The sequence below is a fragment of the Musca domestica genome, unplaced genomic scaffold, assembly GCF_030504385.1.
Source record: "Musca domestica strain aabys unplaced genomic scaffold, Musca_domestica.polishedcontigs.V.1.1 25, whole genome shotgun sequence".
NCBI classification, from domain to species: Eukaryota; Metazoa; Arthropoda; class Insecta; order Diptera; family Muscidae; genus Musca; species Musca domestica.
In genome coordinates, this window is record NW_026712277.1 from 2526435 (window position 1) to 2546042 (window position 19608).

At 33.2% G+C, this 19608-nt stretch overlaps 4 protein-coding genes across 4 annotated transcripts; 3 read left to right on the plus strand and 1 right to left on the minus strand.

The window, feature by feature from the left end:
* Nucleotides 1-4414: 4414 nt before the first annotated feature.
* LOC131802826 (probable cytochrome P450 6a23) lies at nucleotides 4415-4885 on the plus strand (the record flags this gene model as incomplete). Its single annotated transcript, XM_059123491.1, has 1 exon — nucleotides 4415-4885. A coding segment is annotated over exon 1 (417 nt), but the record flags the coding sequence as incomplete, so codon positions are not given.
* A 4-nt stretch (nucleotides 4886-4889) lies between these two features.
* On the plus strand, nucleotides 4890-5759 carry LOC101889704 (probable cytochrome P450 6a21). Its single transcript, XM_059123563.1, has 2 exons — nucleotides 4890-5239; nucleotides 5331-5759. Exons 1-2 carry the CDS (start codon nucleotides 4909-4911, stop codon nucleotides 5747-5749), a joined length of 750 nt encoding a protein of 249 aa, XP_058979546.1. The 5' UTR covers nucleotides 4890-4908; the 3' UTR covers nucleotides 5750-5759.
* Nucleotides 5760-9570: 3811 nt separating this feature from the next.
* Nucleotides 9571-11244, minus strand: LOC101890041 (cytochrome P450 6a9). The gene is made up of 2 exons (XM_005184334.4): nucleotides 10066-11244; nucleotides 9571-9998 (listed from the first exon to the last, which is right to left on the minus strand). The coding sequence occupies exons 1-2, from the start codon at nucleotides 11162-11164 to the stop codon at nucleotides 9580-9582; spliced, it is 1518 nt and encodes a 505-aa protein (XP_005184391.2). The 5' UTR covers nucleotides 11165-11244; the 3' UTR covers nucleotides 9571-9579.
* Nucleotides 11245-15459: 4215 nt separating this feature from the next.
* Nucleotides 15460-17128, plus strand: LOC101889877 (probable cytochrome P450 6a21). Its single transcript, XM_059123564.1, is given in 3 exon segments — nucleotides 15460-15990; nucleotides 15993-16599; nucleotides 16658-17128. Coding segments are annotated over 3 exon segments (1515 nt in total). The 5' UTR covers nucleotides 15460-15503; the 3' UTR covers nucleotides 17079-17128.
* Nucleotides 17129-19608: the final 2480 nt, after the last annotated feature.

A 19608-nucleotide genomic window follows, 5' to 3' on the forward strand; every position in this document is an offset into this window, starting at 1 on the left:
GCACCGAAGCACCGATGTCTAATGAAAGCTTTTCAAATGGGGGGGATAAAATGAGAGAATAAAAATGCTTGTTTACTCAGAGAAAATAGTTAATGATCGGAGGGGTAGAAATTTTGTTTCAAGAGATTCTGAATTTTTCCAGCGCAAAATTGTTGTAAACTGCAACCTCAACACTTGTTCTACGAAAATTTGAAATAAAAGCTTCTTTAGAAAAAAAAATTTTATTGAAAAAAAAAAATTGTAATTAAATATTATTTTTAAAAAGTGACGTGACTTTTCTGGCCCATTTTCAGCGAATTGAAGAAATCGAAAAAAAAATCGAAAATGGGAAATTCGAATTTTTTTGGTATGAAAACCCAACAATGGAAACCGAAATTCACTCCATTTGGGCTGGCATTAGCCATTATTGGCACAAAAAACCTGAAGTCGGATCAGGGATATATATGGGAGCTATATCTAAATCTGAACCGATCTCCATAAAATTTGGCAAAGGTAGTTCCGAGCTCTATAAGATATCTGGAACCAAATATCATTGTTGTCGAATGCATATTTCGAATGTGAAGGACTTAAAACCCCAAATCGGATGAAACATATGTAGGGGAGATATAGCTATATCCGAACCGATTTTCTCCAAATTTGATGGACTTGCTTCTAGACTGAATTCGGTCGGATATGCCAAAATTAAGGTCATTTGGACTAATATTGGCCATTAGGTGCACAATTACCCCAAAATCGGTTGAAGATATATGTATGGGAGCTATATCCAATTCTGAACCGATCTTGATACAATTTGACAGAGGCATTCCTGAGCTGTATCTGACATCTGGTACCAAATATCATTCTTGTGGAGTGCATATTCCGCATGTGAAGGACTTAAAACCCCAAATCGGATGGAACATATATATGGGAGCTATAGCTATATCTGAACCGATTTTATCTAAATTTGATTATCTTGCTTCTAGACTGAATTTGGTCGGATCTACTAAAATTCAGGTCATTTGGACTGATATTGGCTATTTGGTGCACAATTAAGCCGAAATCGGTTGAAGATATATGTATGGGAGCTATATCCAAATCTTGGCCGATCTCCGTAAAATTTGGCAGAGGTATTTCTGGACTGTATCTGATGTCTGGTACCAAATATCATTCTTGTGTAGTGCATATTACGCATGTGAGGCACTTAAAACCCCAAATCGGATGAAACATATATATGGCAGCTATAGCTATATATGAACCAATTGTCTCCAAATTTGATGTACTTGCCTCCAGACTGAATTCGGTGGGATGTACCAAATTTCAGGTCATTTGGACTGATAATGGCCATTTGGTGCCCAATTAACCCAAAATCGGTTGATGATATATGTATGGGAGCTATATCCAAAACTGAACCGATCTTGCTACAATTTGGCAGATGTATTTCTGGGCTATATCTGGCATCTGGTACCAAATATCATTGTTGTCGAATGCATATTACGCATTTGAGGGACTTAAAACCCCAAATCGGATGAAACCTATATATATATATATATATATATATATATATATATATATATATATATATATATATATATATATATATATATATATATATATATATATATATATATAGGAGCTATAGCTATAACTAAGCCGATTTTCTCCAAATTTGGTTAACTTGCTTCTAGACTGATTTTGGTCGGATGTACCAAAATTCAGGTCATTTGGACTGATATTGGCCATTTGGTGCACAATTAAGCCGAAATCGGTTGAATATATATGTAGGGGAGCTATATCCATGTATCTGAACCGATCTTAACAAAATATAATACACTTATTTCAGAGCTGCATCTGATATCGGGTACCAAATATCATTGTTGTCGAATGCATATTACGAATGTGAAGGACTTTAAACCTTATTTTTATAGGAGACCTCCAGAAGGTGGTATATCCACATCTTACCTCTACAGACCTGGAAAAAGCTTTCGGTTTTTGAAAAACCATTAGGGGGAGTGCAAAATTCCAAGAACCTCTTGTAAATCTTCTTTCTAGAACTCTGAAAAGAGTTATATTCATGAAATCTCTCTGGACGTCGTCTATTTTTAAGAAACTGTAAGCGGTTCTTGAAAATTTACCAAGAAACCTTTGGAGACCACCCAAGGAACTGTTGGAACAAAAAAAAAACAACTCTAGTTTTGAAATCTTTTCCAGAGGTAGACATTTGTACCATGATTCCGAGAAGGTATATTTTTTTCTTGGGGGACGGACCCGGATATCCGGATATTTTACCCAAAATTTCGGTTCGAAGACCCGGGTTTGGATCCGGATCTACTAATCTGATATTGGCAATATAGGCATCGTTTGAAAGCTAATTAGAATATCTATCCAACGAATGGTCACCTTAAAAGTTCGGGTTGCAGACCCGGGTTGGATCCGGATCTACTAAACCGGTATTGGCGATATGGGTATCGTTTGAAAGATATAAAAAATACCTATCCATCACATTATGTTAGCTTTCAGATGACCCCGATACCCAGATATTTGATCCAAAAGTTCGGTTCGAATACCCGGGTTAGATCCGGATCTACAAATCCGATATTAGCATAATTTCATAGGTAATAAAAATACCTATTCAACAAGTGGTCACATTAAAAGTTCGGGTTCTAGACCCGGGTTTGATCCGGATCGTCCAAACCGCATTGGCGATATGGGTATCGTTTAAAATATATAAAAACCTATCCATCACATTATGTTAGCTTTCAAATGGCCCCGATACCCGGATATTTGATCCATAAATTCGGTTCGAAGACCCGGGTTAGATCCGGATCTACTAAATTGGCAATATAGGCATCGTTTAAAAGCTAATGAAAATACCTATCCAACGAATGGTCACATTAAAATTTCGGGTTCAAGACCCGGGTTAGATCCGGATCTACTAATTCGATATTGACGATATGGGTATCGTTTGAAAGCTAATGAAAATACCTATCACATTACGTTAGCTTTCAAATGACCCGGATATTTGTCCCAAAAGTGCGGGTTCATGACCCGGTTTAGATTCGGTTCTACTAAACCGATATTTGCTATATGGGTATCGTTGGAAAACTAATGAAAATACCTATCCAACAAGAGATCACATTACGTTGGCTTTCAAATGACCCGGATAATTGATCCAAAAGTTCGGTTCGAATACCCGGGTTAGATCCGGATCTACTAAACCAATATTGGCGATATCGTTTGAAAGCTAATGAAAATACCTATCCAACAAAAGATTGCATTACGTTAGCTTTCAAATGACCCGGATACCCGGATATTTGATCGAAAAGTTCGGTTCGCCGACCCGGGGAAGATCCGGATCTACCAAACCAATATTGGCAATATAGGTATCATTTGAAAGCTAATGGTAACATCTGTTCAGCAAGTGGCCACATTAAAATTTCGGGTTCCAGACCCGGGTTAGATCCGGATCTTTCAAACCGATATTGGCGATATGGGTATCGTTTGAAAGCTAATGAAAATACCATTCCAACAAGAGATCACATTACGTTAGCTTTCAAATGACCCGTATATTTGGCCCACAAGTGCGGGTTCATGATCCGGATCTACTAAAACCGATATTGGCAATATAGGTTTCGTTTGAGAGCTAATGAAAATACCTATTCAACAAGTGGTCACATTAAAAGTTCGGGTTCAAGACCCGGGTTAGATTCGGATCTACTAAACCGATTTTGAAAGCTAATTAAAAGCTAATTAAAATAACTTCCCAAGAAGTGACCACAATACGGCGTCAGCTTTCAAATGATAAATATATTGTCCATTTCGGTTTAGTACGTCCCGATCTATGCCGGGTCTTAAACACGGACTTTTGGGTTGAATATTCGGGCATCCGGGTGCGTCCCCACAAGATAAAATATTATCCCGGAATCAGGATATGAACTCATATCTCTGAAAAAAGTTGAAAAAAATTCGAAAGTTTTTACTAAACTAAACCGAACTTTTAACCATAACCATAGGTCTTCTCCCCAAAGAATACTTCGATAGCTTTTAGAATTTCATTGGAGACCTATGGAAGTTCTACTATCCAAAACTTAAAACGATCTTTTATCTATTGAATTCTTTTACAGGATTTTAATTTCGTAGCAGACCCTAAGGTGGTCTTAAAGACCTTTTATCTCTTGAATAACCCTCAAAGCTCTGTTCTCCCCGAAAATCGCATGTTCTCCCCGAAAATCGCAATCGCATTGTAATAAAACAATTTTCAATCAAGTTTTAATATTGAAATTTTGTAATTTTCCACCAATCCGAATCCTATTAACTTCTAACAGCGGAACTACTTTAATCTGGTTTCAATAATCAAGTTCAATGAAAACTACAATATTTTTCGCAATTAGTTTCAAATAAAATTATATTTCAGTTACAGTTGCGAATTCAAGCGAACAACAACACAAACCTCAAATGTGCGGATAAAAAGTTTTGAAAAGTTAAAAAAAAAATGGTTTCAATTTATTTTGCCCTCATTGCCCTGCTACTAATTTTCCATTACCTTGGGCGACATTTTTCGTATTGGCAACGTCGTGGCATACCCTGTGCTCCGCCAAATTGGATTTTGGGAAACTTTGGCGATGCTGTGAGCCGAAAATCCCTTTGCCAATTATTTCGTGATTACTATGAGAAATATAAGCAGAAGGGAGGACCCTTCGTGGGTTTCTATTGTTTCGCACAGCCCACGGTAATGGTGATGGATCCGGAATTGATACGTCGTATTCTTATAACCGATTTCCCGAAATTCAACACCCACATGATGTACTGCAATGAGAGAGATGATCCCCTGACGGGCCAGTTGTTTAACTTGACTGGCGATAGATGTGTTTTCCTGAAATATCAAAGAAACTGGGTATCAAAGAAACCCTACCCGAGGTGGAGAAATTTTTCATGAAACTTGTCCAAGACACCATGGAACATAGAGAGGAACATGGGGTAAGGCGCAATGATTTTATGGATATGTTAATGGAGCTTAAGGGGTCCGGAGAGGATCCTACAGATTTGTCCTTCAATCAAGTGGCGGCCCAGGCATTTCTCTTCATGTTGGCGGGCTATGAGTCCTCAGCCAGCGCCCTCACTTATGCTCTTTATGAATTGGCACAAAATCAGGAGGTGCAACAAAAGGCAATGCATGAAATTATGGAGGTCTTGAGGAGGCATAATGGAGGACTGGACTATGAAGCTCTGAAGGAATTGGGGTATTTGGAGCAAATTATGCAGGGTAAGGCATACAAATATTTGATTTTAAAAAATTGTCAAAGATCCGTTAAAAAAAATCAGAACTTAAATTTATTCCCTTTATCTGCTTCCAGAAACCCTTCGCCTATATCCTCTTGGTTATGTATTGACTCGCCAGGCCTTAGAGGATTATAGAGTAGCCCAGCACCCAAAATATTTCATCAAAAAGGGCACACCCATTTTCATACCAGCCGGGGCCATTCATCGTGATGACCGATACTTCAACAATGCCAACAAATTTGATCCCGATAATTTTAGTCCAGAAGCTGTTAAGTTAAGAGATTCAATTCTCAATCTATCCTTTGGCCAGGGCCCGCGCAGCTGTATTGGTCTACGTTTTGCCAAAATGGTAACTCTGATTAGTCTAGCAATGTTGTTGAAGGATTTTAAGTTTTCCACATGTGCTTCGACCCCAATTCCATTGGTGTTCAAGGCCCGAAATTTTATAAATTATCCGGAAAAGAAAATTGTTTTGAAAGTTGAGAAAATTTAAGGAAAATAAAGGTGGAAATTATTTTTTGAAAAAAAAAAAAATTAAGAAGCCACCAGTGGATTTTTGCGTAGATTTTTTAAAGATTTTTTTTTTCAAGTATCAACAGTGGCGTGGATTTCTTAAAGAATATTTTTTCCAAGAACCGACAGAAGTGTGGATTTTTTAAAGAATATTTTTGTTCAAAGACCAAAAGAGGCGTAGATTTTTTAAAGAATATTTTTTCAATCAACAACAGAGGCGTGGGTTTTTTAAAAAATATTTTTTCTATCAACAACAGAGGCGTGGATTTTATAAAGAATACTTTTTCAATCAACAACAGAGGCGTGGATTTTTTAAAAAATATTTTTTCATGGGCCAACAGAGGCGTGGATTTTTTAAAAAATATTTTTTCTATCAACAACAGAGGCGTGGATTTTTTAAAAAATATTTTTTCTATCAACAACAGAGGCGTGGATTTTATAAAGAATATTTTTTCAATCAACAACAGAGGCGTGGATTTTATAAAGAATACTTTTTCAAGGACCACCAAAGGCGTGGATTTTTTAAGGAATATTTTTTTCAAGGACCACCAAAGGCGTGGATTTTTTAAAGAATATTTTTTTCAAGAACCACTAAAGGCGTGGATTTTTTAAAGAATATTTTTTTCAAGGACCACTAAAGGCGTGGATTTTTTAAAGAATATTTTTTTCAAGGACCACCAAAGGCGTGGATTTTTTAAAGAATATTTTTTTCAAGGACCAACAGAAGCGTGGATTTTTTAAAGAATATTTTTTTCAAGGACCAACAGAAGCGTGGATTTTTTAAAGAATATTTTTCCATCAACAACAGAGGCGTGGATTTTTTAAAGAATATTTTTTTTCAAAGACCAACGGAGGCGTGGATTTTTTAAAGAATATTATTTTCAATCAAAAACAGAGGCGTGAACTTTTTAAAGAATATTTTTTCAACCAACAACAGAGGTGTGGATTTTTTAAAGAATATTTTTTTCAATCAAAAACAGAGGCGTGAACTTTTTAAAGAATATTTTTTCAACCAACAACAGAGGTGTGGATTTTTTAAAGAATATTTTTTTCAATCAAAAACGGAGGCGTGAACTTTTTAAAGAATATTTTTTTTTTCAATCAAAAACAGAGGCATGGTTTTTTTTAAAAAATATTTTTTTCAATGAAAAACGGAGACGTGGATTTTTTAAAGAATATTTTTTCAAGGACCAACAGAGTCGTGGATTTTTTAAAGAATATTTTTTTAAGGACCAACATAGGGGTGGATTTTTTAAAGAATATTTTTTTCAAGGACCAACAGAGAAGCATAGATTTTTTAAAGAATATTTTTTTTCAAAGATTTTTGAGAATATATTTCCCAAGGACCAACAGAGGTGTGTTTTTTTTAAAAGATTTTTAAGTACTTCTTAAAGGATTAAAAACCCCGGCTTTTTCAAGATTTTTTAAACATTTTTAAAGGATTTTTCCAGGGCTTAAAACCCCCGGAATTTTTAAGAATTTTCTTTCCAAGATATTTTAAAGAATTTTTCCAAGGATTAAAAAAACAATTTCAAGGATTTATCTATGAATTAAAAAAACAAAAAACAGGATTTTTTTAAGATTTTTTTTGGGATTGCTGAGGGTTTTTTCCAAGTTCTTAAATACCCGAAATGCAGGAATTTTACATTTTTAAAAGGATTTTCCATGGGATTTTTCAATAACCAACAGAGAAGCGTGGATTTTTTAAAGAAATTTTGTCAAGGATTTTTAAGGAACTTTTTTAAAAAACCCGGATTTTACAAGATTTTTTTAAACATTTTTTAAGGGATTTTTCCAAGGATTGAAATGCCTAAAAAACTGGAATTTTTTAGAATTTTCTTTCCAAGATTTGTTAAAGAATTTTTCGAAAGATTAAAAGAACCAAAAAACCGGGTTTTTAAAGTATTTTTCAAGAATTTTTCTAAGAATTAAAAAAACACAAAAACATGAATTTTTTTCAGAGATTTTTGAGGGTTTTTCCAAGGACTAAAATACCCAAAATCCTGGAATTTTACACTTTTAAAGGGATTTAAAGGGATTGAAAAAAACATCGAATTTTTATCAAGGAGTTTTAAAGGATTTTCTCAAGGATTAAAGGTAAAAACAAACTGTAATTTTTAAGAATTTTTTTCAAGGATTTCAGAGATTTTTTCAAAATCCGGAGTTTTTTAAAATATTTTTTGAGGGACTTTCAGAGGATAAAAATACTTATAAACCCAGGCTTTTGAAGATTTTTTTCAAGGATTTTCAAGGATTAAAATACCAAAATAACTGTATTTAAAAAATTTTTTCAAGGATTTTAACGAATTTTTAAATCCTTTAAAACCCAGGCTTTTTTAAGATTTTTCCAAGGATTTTAAGAGATTTTTCAAGGATTAAAAACACGAATTTATTAAAAATTTTTAAGAGATTCTTCCAACGATTAAAAAATCCAAAAAAAAAAACCGGATTTAAGGTATTTGTCCAAAGATTAAAAATTCAAAAAAAAAAACTTGAAATTTTTAAGATACTTTCAAGGGTTTTTAAGGAATTTTTCCATGGATTGAAATACCAAAAATTTAAAACCTTGGATTTTTTAAGATTTTTTCAAGGATTTTTAAAGGGTTCTTCAAAGAAATAAGAGCACGAATTTATTAAAATTTTTTAAAGGATTTTTAAAGATTTTTCCAACGAATAATAAAAAATTTAAGGTATTTTTCCAAGAATTAAAAACCAAAAAAAAAACTTGAAATTTTTAAGATTTTTTCAAGGATTTTTAAGAAATTTTTCCATGGACTCAAATTTCAAGAACTTGGGAATTTTAAGATATTTTTTCAAAAATTTTAAGGAATTTTCCATGAATGGAAAAATTAAAACCTGTAATCTTTTCAAGGATAAAAAAACCAATAATTTAATTTCTCAAGGACAAATTTCAACGATTTCAACGATAAACAACTAGGAATTTTTAAGGTAATATCAAGGATTTTTCCAAGGATTAAAATACCAAAAAACTATTTTTCAAGGACCAAAAGACCAACAAACTTTCCTTTTTAAAGAATTTTTCAATTTTTTTCTTTTGTTTTTCAAGGACCAGGCGAGGATTTTCATGGAATTTTGTTTTTTCAAGGACCACCAAATGCAAATTTTTAAAAATATCCTTTATGAAATTAAAGTGTTTCCAAACGTTGGCTTTTTTATGGAACACATGCTTGTCCAAAAGTGAATTTTTAAAGGATCACAAGGTAGTCTAAATGTAGAGTTCTTAAGGATTTTTTTTAATGATCACAAGGTGGTCTAAACGTGGATATCTTATTTACTTTTTAAGGATTTCTTAGTTACAAGAAGGATCACAAGGTTGCCCAAACGTGGAATTCTTAAGAACTTTTTTGAAGGATCTGCCATAAGGATGTTTTTATTTTTTTCATTTTTTTTAATTTTTTTTTCATTTTTTCCTAATTTTTTTAAAATTTTTAATTTTTTTAAATTACTCTCCGATTTATTTGACGATTTGTGATCTTCATAAGAACAAATTAAACAATTGTTTTTTCTTTATCACATCTTCATTCCGTTGAAGGATCTGCCATAAGGATATTTTCATTTTTTTTAATTTTTCAATTTTTTATTTGTTTATTATTTTTTTTTCAATTATTTTAATTTTTTTTTTTTCATTTTTTTATTTTTTTTTTAATATTTTCCTAATTTTTTTTTTAAATTTTATTTTTTTTAATTACTTTCCGATTTTTTTGATGATTTGTGATCCTCATAACAACAAATGAATAATAATTTTTTTCTTTATCACATCTTCATTCCGTATCATTTCTTATCATCCCTCTACAACTTCTCCACCTTCAAGGGCACTCCATTGCCGGGACACAAAATAATACCCTGTTTACTGTAGACCATCGGTATGGGCGTCTCCTGGCACACCGAAAATTTAAAATTCTTCAAAAGCACCACCAGACCAACAATAATTTGCATTTTCCCAAATCTCACACCAATACAATTACGAGGTCCATCGCCAAAGGGCAGGTGGAGAATCGAGTCACGTTGAGCCACTTTTTCGGCAGAGAAATTTTCCGGATCGAATACCTTTGGCTGGGGAAAGTAACGTTCATCGTGTTGTATGGCTTCTATGGGTATGAGGACGGGCATACCCTTGGGTATGACATATTTCGGGTGATCCGGTACTGGGTAGTCTTCGGAGGCCACCCGGTTCAAAAATGGGGCAATGGAGTGGATGCGTAGAGTTTCTAGGGGGGAATTGGGGGAAGTTTTATTAGAAAATTATAGAAAATATGAAAGATGAGATTCTCTTACCATTTATCACCTGTTCCAGGTACGTTAACTCCCTCATGCATTCATAGGAAAATTCCTGATTATGTTTTCCCAAAACCTCGGATATTTCATTTCTCACTTTCTCCTGTATCTCCTCATGCCTTGCCAATTCGTAGAGAATAAAGGCCAGGGACGATGCAGAGGTCTCATATCCCGCCAGTAAAAATAAATACGCCTGGGCAGCTATCTCCCCAAAACTCAGCCGAATCAGCTGCTCTCCTGTATCCGACTTCATCAGGGGTTTATTTTTCAAATCGATTAGCATATCCATGAAATCATTGCATCTGATATTGTTCTCCTCGCGATATTTCACTGTCTCACCAATCAGATCCATGAAATACTTCTCCACATCGGGCATGGTTTCCTTGCAGTGCAACCTCTGGGCCAATTGGGGGAAATTCAAGCGAAATGCCACTCCCAACACCCCTCCCCGCTGCTCAATCATACCCTTGCGTCCCATTGTACGGAATTCCGATTTAGGATTTTTCAAACTGTTCGTCTCGATGCCAAAGGCACAGCGACCAATGACATCGGAGGTGAAACGGGCCATCAAATCCCATATCTCAATGGCCTGCGACTGACCGACGTCCTCCCGCAGCACCTGAACCACTTCTTCACTAATTTTCACCATGGTAGGGAAAATAATTTTCATCTTACCCGAGGTAAAGGCAGGTGTCAACTGGACACGCATATTCCGCCACTTGGGTCCATCCAAGTTAAACAACTGCCCCGACAATGGATCATCTTCGGTATTGTGGAACATACCCCGAGCACTGAACTTGGAGAAATCTTTTATCAAAATGCGCTTCACCAGCTGTGGATCCACAATCACGGCCGAGGGTTTGGTGAACCAATAGAAACCAAAAAATGGTCCCGTCATCCGGTATTTGTCATACACCTCCTGGACACACTCGCCGAGTGACAAATTCGCGGCAAGGCCCTTAAAGTTGCCCAACATCCAGTGGGGAGGATCATGGGCAATATTCTGGCGATTCCAATAGTTGTAGTGCTCTCGAACGCGATAAAATAAATAACCAACCACCACAACTACAGTGGCGATAAAAATCGTTAGGAAAACCATTTCTGCGGTGAATAATTCTGAAATTCTTGCCTGCCAGCCAGCAAAACGCTCTCAAAACAACTAACGCAATAGAATAGAGTGTCGGAGTTATAAAGCTTTTTTGTCGCCACTCTCAATTGGGGAAATGACAGAGTGAAATGTGCGACCGATAAAAGTTCAATGGGTTTTTGCAAAATTTGAAGAGAGGCCGGAGAGACCGGCGAGTGGTGGATGCATTAAATAAACAATGGCACAGTGTTTCGAAACCGAAAATCTTATGGAGTATATTTTTTTAAATGAAAACACAACTTGGGATTTTAAAGGGTATTTCGGGGACCAATATAGCCATAATTTCGGATTTTTATAAAAACCAATTTTTAAGGTTTTTTAAGAATATTTAAGGATTTTCAAGGATTAAAATAACAAAAAACTGGATTTTTTAGGATTTTAAGGGTTTTCCATGGATTAAAAACGAACAAAACCGGAGTTTTTTAGATTTTTTCCAAGGATTTTTAAGCGATTAAAGTACCAAAAAGATAGCTTTTATGATTTTCTTCTTTTAAGATTTTTATAAGATTTTTTTAAGGATTAAGGACTTTTTCAAAAGATTAAAATCCGAAAAAAATTGTATTTTTTTAAAGTTTCTTTTTGAGAATTTTAAGGCCTGGTTTTTTTGAGATTTTTCCAAGGATTTTCTAAGGGATGTTCCAAGGATTAATATACCAAAAAGGCGGATTTTTTAAGATTTTATTTTCAAAGAAGGAATTTTTAAGAGATTTTTCCAAGGATTAAACTACCAAAAATCTGGGATTTTTTAAAATTTTTTTTAGGACTTTTAAGATAAGTTTTCAAGGATTTAATTACCGAAAATCTTATAAGATTTTTTGCTAGGATTTTTAAGGGAAAATCCCTTAAAATTAAAAAACCTGAATTTTTTTAAGATTTTTCCAAAAAATTTTAAGATATCTTCCAAGGATTTAAATACCAAAAAAAGTTGGATTTTTTACGATTTTTTTTTTTTGTCATTTTCAGTGATAAGGCCGGTAAACGAGGATTTTTAATTTTTTTTAAGATATTAATTTTTAACGATTTTTTTAAATAGTGGTTTTTTGGAAAAAATTTCAAGGACAACCAGATGACCAAATGTGCATATTTTAAAAGAATTATTTCAAGGACCAAACTTTGAATTTTTCAAAAATAAAAAATAAGAAAAAATTTGGATTTTATAAAAGATTATTTTAATTTTTTAATGACTAAATGTGGATTTTTTATAAAATTTTTTCAAGGAACAAGCTTAGGCTTTTTCAAAAAAGAAAAAAAATTAAAATTTAAGAAGAAACGTGGGTTTTTTAAAGGATTTTTAAAATATTTTTTTTTCATTGATTTTTTAAAAGATTTCTTTTAAGGACAACATTTTCTTTTTCAAAACAAAATTTAAAGGAAAAAAATGTGATTTCTTTAAAATTAAGATTTTTTTTTTTAAATTTTTATAGGATTTTTCTAAGTTTTAAGGACTTTTTCAACAGATTAAAATATTAAATAAACTGGATATACTAAGATTTTTTTCGTGGATTTTAATGGATTTTCCAAGGATTTAAATACCAAAAAACCTGGACTTTTTGAGGTTTTTTCCAAGGATTTTTAAGGTATCCAAGGTTAAAAATACCAAACAGACGGATTTTTTAATAGTTTCTTTTAAAAGAAGGAATTTTTAAGGGTTTTTTCCAACGATTAAAATAACAAAAAATTCGGAATTTTTTAAGAATTTCTTATAAGGGCTTTTAAGATAATTTTTCAAGGATTTAATTACCAAAAACCTTATAAATTTTTTTCTAGGATTTTTAAGGGAAAATCCCTTAAAATTAAAAAACCTGGGTTTTTAAGATTTTTCCAAAAAAATTTAAGATATCTTCCAAGGATTTAAATACCAAAAAACTTGGATTTTTTACGATTTTTTTTGTCATTTTCAGTGATAAGAGTGATAAGATATTAATTGTTAACGATTTTTTTTCAAATCGTGGGTTTTTAGAAAAAATTGTGAAGGACAATTTGATGGCCAAATGTGGATGTTTTAAAAGAATTATTTCAAGGACCAAACATGGACTTTTTCAAAAATAAAAAATAAGAAAAAAGTATGGATTTTCTAAAAAAATGTTTTCTTTTTTTTTCAAGGACTAAATATGTATTTTTTTATAGAATTTTTTCAAGGAAAAAAATTGGGCTTTTTCAAAAAAGAAAAAAATGAAAATTTAAGAAGAAACGTGGGTTTTTAAAAGATTTTTAAAATATTTTTTTTTTCATTGATTTTTTTAAAAGAATTTTTTCAAGGACAAAATGTTCTTTTTCAAAATAAAATTTGAAGAAAAACATTAAATTCTTTAAAGATTTTTAAACTATTTTTTTCGTGGATTTTTTAAAAGAATTTTTTCAAGGACCAAATTTGAGCTTTTTTCAAAACAAAAATGGAAAGAAAAAAAATTTTTTTTTAGGAGTTTAAAAAAAAGCTTTTTCGAAAACCAACTGCAGATTTTTTTAAAGAATTTTTTAAGGACCAAACTTAGATTTAAAAAATGGAACTTTTAAAGAGTATTAGTCAGAAGAAGTTATTTTTTTTAAGAATTTTTTCAAGGACCAAACTTGGACTTTTCCAAAAAGAAAATTTTGTTCCAAAGACCAAACGTAAATAACTTTTTCAAGGACAATACAAGGACTTTTTTAAAACAAAAATGAAAGAAAACATGTGGAAATTTTCTAAAGATATATATATATATATATTTTTTTTTTTTTTTTTTTTTTTTGAATACCAAACCTGGATTTTTAATAGATTTTCTTACAGAACCAAACTAGGGCCTCTTCAAAAAAAACGTGGATTTTTTAAAAGATGTTTTAAATTATTTATCAAAAATCAAACTGTGATTTTTATAAGATTTATTTTCAAGGACCAAACCTTGATTTTTGGAGGATTTTTTTTATGCCCAAACCTGGATTTAAAAAAATGTCATGGAAATTTTTTTAAGATTTTTTCAAAAATCAAAAAAAAAAATATGAAAATTTTTTTTAGGTATTTTCGACTTTTGGAAAAGTAAAATTAAGGACCAAACATAAATTTCCCAAAAGCATTATTTTAAGGTCCATCAGATCACAGTCAGACGACCAAATCGGGATTTAAACCAAAAAAATGGAAATGCTTGAATTTTCATTTTTTTTAGTTTTTTTGAAAAAAGATCTTCTAAAAGTGAGATAGAACTTCTGATCGTGGATTTCTTTAACAATTTGTCCCAAAGATCTTCAGAGCCAAAATTGTGGACGTTTAAATAAACAAAATTTTGGGGAGCCTTAGGTCAAAAATCGTGACAGCATTTCCAGCTACAAAACAAGAATTTTGAATTTAACACAAAAAAAAAAAACAAACTGGAGACCTTTAAAGCTAAAGTCGTAATTTAGTCAAGCAAAACTTGTTTAGAGACCTTTACGGCTAAAATGTTAATATTTTTGAAAAAACATTTTTGGGTTCTCCTTCTGAATTTTCATCGAGAGGAACATTTTTGAGGATCTTCACAGCTACAAATCTTGGAATTTTTTACAAGTTTTTTTTTTTTTTTTTTTGTTTTTTGTAGATCTTTGTCATCATCGTTGTCAAAAAATAAAATCCTTAAATGATTCTGTTAATATTTTAAAAATACCGAATACTGGGGGTCTATACGACGTGCACCTACATAGGCATTGTTTGTCATAAGCCATTACCTTATTCAAATTCGAAACTTGAAATAAACGGTGAATAATGTACGAAGATGTGCGAAGACCTGGACCAGAATAGACAATTTTCTGTCAAAGGCTATAGCATCCATTACGAATGTCAAATACGACATCTCAAACAATTTCGGTGGGTATTGTACCAAAACTTGTCAAAATACCGAATATCGGGAGGTACCGTTATATGGGGGGCTATATGAAAACGTGGACCTATTTGCTGTAAATTACTCAACCCCATTGTGTCTCAGTGCCTCTTTTTATAGTTTCTGTTTGTTTACATTTTTTATTTGTTGTATTTGTATTCAATACGTCATATGGTATTGAAATTACTTCATGTAGAACAGCATTGCGTCATAATTCGAATCGGAATCGAATTCCAAATTATTTTTTATCACCCGCTTCTTTGCTCCCAGATAATCTCTCTCCCCCATCTCTCTATTGTTTATCATTATTTTTGTTGCTCACTGATTAAAGAGAGAGAGAGAGATAGAGTGTGTGTTCTCTTGTATTGGATATGGGTCAAAGCACCGATAAAGGGGTGCATTTCAGTTAAAACTTGGACATTCAAGTGGCAAGAAGCAACAGTGCGGGAGAGGTACTCAAAACCATGTCGCTCTCCACAATTTTATTGGCCATTTTATTGGCTATTGCGGCCTATTTGGTGTTGGCGTTGCGTAAAAAGTTCTCCTATTGGCAGCAGAGAGGCATAGCTTGTGAGCAGCCAAATCCGTTCTATGGCAACATGGAGGGACTTAATCGGACCCGCAGTTTTCTCGACATTACCCATGAGTATTATGAGAAATTTAAGGGTTCAGGACCCTTTGCTGGCTTCTATTTCGGCTTTCGTCCCGCTGTCTTCGTTTTGGACCCTGCGTTGATAAAAAATATTTTGATACGGGATTTCCATAAATTTACCGATCGTGGATTCTATCACAACGAAAAGGATGATCCGCTGACGGGTCAGCTGTTTTTGATTGATGGCCAGAAATGGAAGGTAATGAGGAACAAGTTGTCGCCCACTTTCACTTCGGGGAAGATGAAATTCATGTTTCCCATAATCACGGGAATTTGTGAGCAATTTATTGAGGTTCTGGGGGAAATGTCGGCGAAAATCCCGCGGTGGAGGTCAAAGACACTTTGGCCCGTTTTACCACCGATGTCATTGGATCCTGTGCCTTTGGCATTGATTGCTGCAGCTTGAAGGATCCCAATGCCGAATTTCGGGTAATGGGCAAGAAGGGCCTCACAGAGCAGAGACATGGTCTCCTGGTAATGGCATTTATGCAAAGCTTCCCCGAATTGGCCGCCAAAATGGGCCTGAAATTGTTTACCCAAGATGTCATCGATTTCTTTATGCGCATTGTCCGCGAAACCGTGGAATATCGGGAAAAGAATAATGTACGAAGAAATGATTTCATGGATATGCTAATTGATTTGAAGAACCAGAAGTTGATTAAGTCGGAACATGGTGAGGATTTGACCAACCTTACCATGGAGGAGATAACTGGCCAGGCCTTTGTGTTTTTCAATGCCGGTTTTGATACCTCCTCGACGACAATGTGTTTTGCCCTCTACGAACTGGCCCTACATCAGGATGTACAGGAAAAGGCCAGGCGGGAGGTTACGAAAATGTTCGAGAGCCACAACAATGAGTTCTGCTATGAGGGCATGAAGGAGATGCCATATTTGGAGCAAATTATTGCAGGTAATCGACTTTCCCATTTTCATTAAAAAAAAATTTAATAAAAAAATATATTTTTTGGAAACCCTCCGCCTCTACACCGTTGCTCCCATGTTGAATCGCCAGGCGCTGGAGGACTATGCGGTGCCCGATAATCCCAAATATGTCATCAAAAAAGGCATGCCCGTCTTGATACCCATCTCGGCCATACATCGCGATGAACAATACTATGCCAATCCGAATGAATTCAATCCGGATAACTTCAGTCCAGAGGCTGTGGCCAGCCGAGATTCCATCCTCTACATGCCCTTTGGTGAGGGGCCACGCAACTGCATTGGCATGTGTTTTGGCAAAATGTAAGCCACTGTGGGCTTGGCATACCTTTTGAAACATTTCAAATTTTCCACCTGCCCCGAGACACTAATGCCCATGAAATTCAATAAGAAAGTGATGTTGGTTAGCCCTGAAAAGGGTGTTGTTTTGAGGGTGACAAAAATATAGGAACTACATGAAAATAATTTAAAAAGAATAAAATAAAAAAAATGCTACTATTTTATCCAGAATTTCGGGAAAGCGTAGATTTTTAGAGATTTTTTCCAAGGACCCACAGAGGAGTGGATTTTTAAAGAATATTTTTTCAAGGACCCAAAGAGGCGTGGATTTTTTAAAGAATATTTTTATTAAGGACCCAAAGAAGCGTGGATTTTTTAAAAAATATTTTTTTCAAGGACCCATAGAGGCGTGGATCTTGAAAACTATATTTTTCAAGGACCCATAGAGGCGTGGATCTTGAAAAATATATTTTTTCAAGGAAAACCAGAGGTGTGGATTTTTTAAAGAATATTTTTTCAAGGACCAAAAAAGTGGATTTTTATAAAAATATATTTTTTAAAGGACCCACAGAGTCGTAAATTTTTAAAAAAATATTTTTTCAAGGACCAAAAAAGTGGATTTTTTTAAATATATTTTTTCAAGGACCAAAGCAGTGGATTTTTTTAAAAAATATATTTTTTCAAGGACCCACAGAGTCGTAAATTTTTAAAAAAATATTTTTTCAAGGACCCACAGAGGCGTGAAAATTTTAAAAATATTTTTTCAAGGACCCACATTGCAGTGAATTTTTTAAAAAATATTTAGGACCACAAAGGCAAGGATTTTGTTAAAGAATATTTTTTCAAGGACCAAGAGAGGCGTGGATTTTTTTAAAGAATACTTTTTCAAGGACCCACAGAGGCGTGGATTTTTTTAAAGGATATGTTTCCAAGGACCCACAGAGGCGTGGATTTTTTTAAAGAATTTTTTTGAAGGACCCACAGAGGCGTGGATTTTTTAAAGAATATTTTTGAAGGACCCACAGAGGCGTGGATTTTTTTAAAGAATATTTTTGAAGGACCCACAGAGGCGTGGATTTTTTAAAGAATATTTTTGAAGGACCCATAGAGGCGTGGATTTTTTTAAAGAATATTTTTTAAGGACCCACAGAGGCGTGGAATTTTTTAAAGAATATTTTTTAAGGACCCACAGAGGCGTGGATTTTTTTAAAAAATATTTTTGAAGGACCCACAGAGGCGTGGATTTTTTAAAGAATATTTTTGAAGGACCCACAGAGGCGTGGAATTTTTTAAAGAATATTTTTGAAGGACCCACAGAGGCGTGGATTTTTTTAAAAAATATTTTTTAGGGACCCACAGAGGCGTGGGGTTTTTTTAAAGAATATTTTTGAAGGACCCACAGAGGCGTGGATTTTTTAAAGAATATTTTTGAAGGACCCACAGAGGCGTGGAATTTTATAAAGAATATTTTTGAAGGACCCACAGAGGCGTGGATTTTTTTAAAAAATATTTTTGAAGGAGCCACAGAGGCGTGGAATTTTTTAAAGAATATTTTTAAAGGACCCACAAAGGCGTGGGGTTTTTTTAAAAAAATATTTTTGAAGGACCCACAGAGGCGTGGAATTTTTTAATGAATATTTTTAAAGGACCCACAAAGGCGTGGGGTTTTTTTAAAAAAATATTTTTGAAGGACCCACAGAGGCGTGGAATTTTTTAATGAATATTTTTAAAGGACCCACAAAGGCGTGGGGTTTTTTTAAAAAAATATTTTTGAAGGACCCACAGAGGCGTGGAATTTTTTAAAGAATATTTTTAAAGGACCCACCAAGGCGTGGGGTTTTTTTAAAAAAATATTATTTCCTGGACCAAAAAATGAAATAAAAAAAAAGTTTTTTCAAGAACAGAAATTTTTTTTTTTTTTTTTTAATATTTTTCAAAACCAAAAATTGTTTCTTTTTAATAATATTTTTTCAAGTATCAAAAAAGTGAATTTAAAAAAAAAAATTTTTCAAAGACTGAAAAAATGTATTCAAAAAAATGTATTGTTTTAAGGACCAAAAATTTTTTTTTTTTTTTTGAAAAAAATCTTTTTCAAGCACCAACAAAGTGGATTTTACTCAAAAAAAAAAAAAAATATTTTTTCAAAGAACAAAAAGTGGATCTTTTAATAAAAAAATATTTTTTAAGGACCCGAAGAGGCTTGAATTTTTTAATTTGTAAAAAAATATGTATTTTTTTAAGGACAAAAAACATGGATTTTTGAAATGAATATTTTTTCAAAGACCTAAACAGGCGTAATTTTTTAAAGAAAACGTTTTTCAAAAACAATGTAATGCAGATTTTTTAAAATAATACTTTTTCAAGGACTTATAATCGCGGAGTTTTTAATTACTATTTTTTAAGGACTGTACTGTTTTTTAAATATATTTTTTTTTCAAGGGCAATGACTATGATTTTCTAAAAACAAATTTTTGGGGCTATTGGACTACGAACCGCAAAAATTTTAAATAGTTTTTTTTTTCCTGAGGACCATTTGACTAGAAATTTTGTAAATATTTTTTTTTGGGGACTGTAAGGGGAAAAATTCTATAGTTTTAGGAGTTTTCTTTTTGTACAACAAAAATCCTGAAATTCAAAAATCACGGATTTTTTAATGATTTTTCAAGGATTAAACATTTTTTAATAAATTTCTTTAAAGA